General features: G+C 33.8%; 1 protein-coding gene across 3 annotated transcripts in view; it reads right to left on the bottom strand.

Moving 5' to 3' along the window:
* Window positions 1–964: 964 nt before the first annotated feature.
* The window catches only part of LOC139265901 (arf-GAP with coiled-coil, ANK repeat and PH domain-containing protein 2-like), a 174191-nt gene continuing 169155 nt past the window's right edge, over window positions 965–6000 (bottom strand). For 2 of the 3 annotated variants that reach the window (XM_070883467.1, XM_070883468.1), the window contains one exon: window positions 965–2861. In XM_070883467.1, the coding sequence (XP_070739568.1) occupies window positions 2761–2861 (101 nt within the window). In that variant the 3' untranslated portion in view covers window positions 965–2760. Of the gene's footprint in view, window positions 2862–5558; window positions 5623–6000 lie in introns of all 3 variants that reach the window. The other variant, XR_011593649.1, reaches the window with a different exon arrangement.

The following is a 6000-nucleotide window of genomic DNA, read 5'->3' as shown; positions in this document are numbered from 1 at the left end:
GCCCACTCACTTAGCCTGTCTATGTCCTTTTGCAGATTTTTTGTGATGCATTTGAGCTGCATGGGAATGGACACCACCTCTTCGCCTCCCCAAACTATTTTCTTTTCGTCAAAATAGTCAAACTTGTACCTGTACATCAGAACTGGAATCTTAAATCAAGACTGAGATTTGAACTCGGACATCCAATGAACAGCCGGATACTCCAGCATTGTTGCTTAATGGAACTCATCACCATCTTTGTGGACTGCTCTTAGTCTTTTATGCATGGCAGGGAAGTACAAGTTTTTAAAAAACTTTTCCGCTGCAGTTCTTATGATATTGATCCAAAACATACAAACTGTAGGAGCTCACACTTGAGATCACACTCACTTTTTCCAACAGTTAGAGGAATCCTCTATTTGTGAAACATCTGAACACATCTCAGCTGATACCCATGTCTGCAGATGTAAATGCCGATTCCCACCAAGATGTAAACTGGTGGTCAGAAAGGTGCAATGACAACCACAAAGAATTGACACTGAACCATCATGCCTGTACTTAGTTACTATGGACATTATGGTTTGCAGAAACCTCTTTTCCCCCCGGGAACATGCACAAAGTTAAGATTTGTACAACCCACAGCATACATTAACTTTCCTATAAAGCTTTACTTTCCGCACGTTTCCTTCCACTCCACATTATTAATGCTCACCAAACAAAAAGAAATGTTGAGATTCTGGCTATCAGCCTGGACCTACTTCAAAAATTCCAGAAAATTGCAAGTTAAACCTCAAGACTGTAATGCAGCCGGTATAATACAAAAGACCTACTGCAGTTTTAAATATTAAATGCATATTTAGTTTCTGTTCATGGAATGTATAGTACAAGGTTGTGGGGAACCTTTTAGAGAACGATTCTACAATATTAACAAAAATACTCAATACAGAAAAGTTGATATATACAATAAATATACTGCGAGATGCAATTCAGTAACAAATGAGAATGAATACATTTATTTCAGTTTCAAAATTACGGAGAAGTATTGTTCACCTTTGGGTCGAACAGATCTGATTATGTACCAAATCCACAATAAATCCACACGCTAATGCTTATTGGCCAAAAAGCAGTTTCAAATGCTTACTGGCTTCTCAAAAGGTCACATCAAACATTAAACTGAAACACAAGTAATGTACATGTTACAATGCTCAACTGGTTTGAAGCTTATAATGTAGTTCATGTGTTTTCAATACATTTTCATTGAGGTTTTAATTATATACTTAAATTCTTTTGTACAAATGTACTAAAACGAAACAAAAAAAGCACCAAAACAGCTAAAACAAAACAGAAAACTGTATCACCAAAAAGTTTGAGTTTTATCCATCTCTGAACATATTCTGAAATTTCACAGGAATGTCTATTGATACATTTATACTACTTCTGCAGGAAAAAAACATTTAACATTTAAGGATTAAAAATGTGATTTTCCAGGAAGCCTTATTCGGAATGTTTTATTTTAATTTTTTTTTAAAGTTCTACTTTTCATTAGCTTTTTATAGCATACAAACAGGGATATACCAGGTGTTACTTTTGTAGCAACACCGATTCATGGCAATATATTTAAAAAGCTGCCGTCGCCTAGCTCTTTAAACTTTGATAAACAAAATCAATTAAGAATATTAAATTATTTGCATTTCCATGTGCTGAAGATGGTTTGATTGTTGGCAATGAAGTAGGCAACATTTGTTTATATTTATCAGGGGTATTGTACAGAAACTTAGACAATTGATTTATTTTCCATCCAGAAGATATGAACTAAAAAGTATGCTGCTGATGATATTCTGTGCACTATGTAAATTAATTCAATTCAACAGTGCAAGATGCAGCTAGTCATCCAGTAATCCCAATTCCTATTTGCAGTTTATCTTAATACACTGGATTTTATGTTTAGGTGTAAATAAAATTAGATCTAAAGTTATGTACATGGTACACCAAATTAGTAGCTATATATTGTAGCCAACTGTGGCTAGAAGGAAAAGTATTTAAAAACAAGATATGTAAAAAAAAAACTACAAATTAAAATTTCTTGGATGAGATAAAAATGCACAAAGTTTTAAAAATATGATAAAATATTTCCTGAAACAATAGACAAACCGCATATTCTATTCTGTAAAAGGAAACCGATTTAAAATGGGCACAGTCCAAATCTGAATTTATTGCTCTCAACAGCACTTGTATGTTACCAGTGTGTCCCTTTTCAGAGATGTACACAACTGCACTGCAGTTGAACCATCACAGTATCTATTACAGCTTTCGAGCGATTTAAAAAAGATAATGGGGTAAAAATTCTCTGTATTCATGGCTTTCTGACCATTCAGTTTAATGGATGGAAAATCATGGTCTGGTAAATACAGAAGTGGAATTATTATTCCTACAATTTGAGCACACAAAATTTCTAAATTTCTGTTCAACTTTAACACCCATTCTATTTGCACATCTCCCAGTGGTGAAACACCTAAGATTTTAGCTTCAAACTCAAGCATGAAACAAAATAGAAAACGCAAAGGTTGGGTATTTGCATAGACACTGTATTCCCAAATAGAATAGATCACTGCAACTGCTTGTAGATATATAAGCAAAAGCTCCTTCATTTATAAGAGTTTTCTTTAAAACTCAAAACTTCAATTTATTTTTGGTATATATAATGAAATGAACTGATGAATATGCTTCAAGATGATTGCACTGAAAGAATGATTGCAGCTCTCGTGAGAAATGCAGTAAAAATTAATCAGTCTCTGATCTCCGCTGGAAACGGTTTAATATTTCAGGGTTATGAGAGGCCATGTGGGAAAAGTCTCGGAAAATATCCTGGTAGGTTGCATCACCTGCAATAAAAAAAAATTAAAAAGTTGAGTCACTGAAGCAAATAATTTGATACAATAAATTATTCCAAATATATTTTAATTTCTATAGCCAACTAAGATCTACAGTATACACTATACAATGGTTTGTAAAATTCACAAAATTAACAGAATAAATTGTGATTCATAAAATTATAAAATCTGCTTCTTTAATTATAAACAAGCACTTTTTATATAATTATTGTGTCAATTTATACTGAATGCTTTTGTGGTTGAAGTAATTAATCCAGAACACTAATTATTGGTCTCAAATATAAAGGCATTAACCAATATTCCAAATCATAGAACCTCTCAGCACAGGAGGAGGCCAGTGTGTCTGTGCTGGTTCTTTGAAAGAGCTATTCAATTAATCCCACTCCCCTGCTCTTTCTCCTAGAACCTCTCAGCACAGGAGGAGGCCAGTGTGTCTGTGCTGGTTCTTTGAAAGAGCTATTCAATTAATCCCACTCCCCTGCTCTTTCTCCATAGCCCTGCAAATCTTGCCTTTTCAAGTATGCATCCAATTCCCTTTTGAAAGTTACAAGTGAATCTGCTTGCATCATCCTTTCGAGCTATGTCATGGCACTTCATGGTAAATTACAGTAATTAATCTTCCTCCAAGGAAGCTCACTAGCATCAACAAAGGGTAAATATAGAAACATAGACACAATGTTGAAAGTGTCAAAATATCAAAGGGGCCAATGGAATTTTTCAATATAACTTAGCTAGCACTATAACAACGTTTATTGAGCATAATTTGCCATCCCTCACATTAACTTACAATAATTAGTCTGTGGAGAATTCAAAAAAGTTTGGTGTCAACAGATTTAGATTAAAAACGTTTGTGAACAGCAGAAAAGGAGGCTAGTTTTAAAATATTGATATTAAAAAAAGACATACAAGAATTTCTGGCAATTACAATACTGAGAAAAAGAAATATATGGACCACACAAGGTAATACTACTGTACCTGCATGAACCTCAGAGCAGCAAAATTGAAATCAAGAGTGCAAGAATCAAGAGATAATTATAAGAAAGAATGTAGTGATAGCTTCAACCTTTAAACACTTGGTCCAAAACTTCCCAACTTTTTATTTCACTACTTATTCCACATTTAAGATATATGTGCACATTTTGGGGAGGTTATTTATCCTCTAATTTACCATTTCCCTCCTCCTTGCCTTTGCAGTCCATGCACTACCTATGGTTCATTATCATACCCTGCTGCCAGGCCTCCACCGATGTTGCTCTGAATCACTCATCAAGCTACACATGAATCAGTAACCCAGGAAATACTCTCCCTTTGATTTTTTTCTCCCTGTGGGGGAAAAGCTACTCACTGGCACTTCACAGTAATACAGTAGAAGTTGAAAAGTTCAGTAGAGCATCAAAGCTTTGTCTCACTTTGTATTTGCACGATCACAATTTCCTAAACTACCATAATTCTGAATCTTATCTGCATTGCTTTGGATAAGCACCAAATAGAGACCAGTGCAATCCACATAGAAAAGGAAAAATGGAAAGACTCCTCCTGATGCCATTGCTACACATCCCGTAGGAGCTAATTTCGGAAAGGCATTGAGGGGTCTGGGAGCAGCTTGTCACCTCAATCGTAGATGGTGTGTGTTGAGTTGGGAAACAGTCAGGAAGAGTGGGAAGAGGAAAACCAATTGGCAAAAGTGAATAAACAAGATACCTTAAATACACAAAGACCAACCCCATTTCTTCATACCTAACCAAAATCGTAACAGCATTTTGCAGACCACGTGCATATTCTAGTTGATAGTATATATTGTAAACGGCTCATCAATTAAATTGAGCTTAATTTAACATTTTCAAAATAATTAAAATCACTGCCATATATTGATGTAATTCAATTAATCTCATGTTCCTATCATACTAATCTAACTATAATGCTATGTAACTGATTTTAAAAAGTTTAAAAAAATAATTTCTTCAGAGCTCAAATACTCTAAATTGTATGTATAGTTTACTGAAGTAGGTTGGATATTTAGTTTAGAAAGCGACCAATGATATTCACAAATAAGGACTTAGGAGCACTCTACACATAGTAATGTAACAGTGCCGTGTTTTATTTTGACTCCAATTATGTCAGTACTTCAGTTAATTTTCCAATCTGAAAGTGAAAACTGAAAAACAGTTTTAAGTTTTTTGAACTAAACAAGTTTTTTTTTTGCAGTCAATCAGAAATTAATTTCTCTTAAAAACTGTGATATAAATCAGTAGATATGGGAAATACTACGGTTTAGTGAAAACAAGACATGCTTATAACCAGAATGATGGCATTAGCACTGACTAAGTTAAGAACCAATTGGGAGTTTTGCTTTTAACCAGGGACATATAGTTATGCAAGAACTTCATGCACAATCAGATCTATATATATAACCCTGGTGGAAGTAAAATCATTACAATTAATTATTTGCAAGTTCTAATTTGTTGCTTAAATTTAAATACAATCAAAGATATCCTGCAAGTTTGAATACAAATAAATACATTTTTTGCCTATTTGGACCTATGGCATAAAACTGTATGCCATCACATGTAGATTTGACCATATGTTAAAATTTGCAAATTTGACAAAGTTGTGTAGCCACCACTGTTTTAAATATCTGACAACTTTATATTAAACTCTGCAAGTCATTTATGCATCTAAGTAACTTACAGGTAAGTGCTGAAACTTTATGCCATTCAGTAAAGGAACAGGTTAACATGTCCTCAAATATGACCTGCATACGTTAGAAAAAATATTTCAAAAAGTATCTGAAGTTAAGCCTTATTTTAAGAGAATCAGCCTGTAAACCAAAAAGATGGCATGATACTTTAAGAGCAGTTTAAATGCATTTAGTGAGCTTGCACTCAACATAAATAATTGGAAACTTTGTGAAGGTAATACAGTATAGTCATATCAGAAGTTGTGGGATGAGTTTTGAGGGAACAATTAATTTTAATTAACTCATTACCTCAAGAGATGGATCATGTTTTACTGTGAAATGTTAATGCAGATCAAATCTATCAACTGTTTTTTAAGCATACTTAACATTTAGTGGCAATGAACTTGCAGCCTTCATATTAAAAAGATTTAAAAATCCTACATCAGTAACTGC

The sequence above is a fragment of the Pristiophorus japonicus genome, chromosome 6 (assembly GCF_044704955.1).
Source record: "Pristiophorus japonicus isolate sPriJap1 chromosome 6, sPriJap1.hap1, whole genome shotgun sequence".
In the NCBI taxonomy this organism is placed as follows: Eukaryota; Metazoa; Chordata; class Chondrichthyes; family Pristiophoridae; genus Pristiophorus; species Pristiophorus japonicus.
The sequence above is the reverse complement of the archived record's forward strand: the minus strand, read 5'-3'. Positions and strand labels throughout refer to the sequence as shown.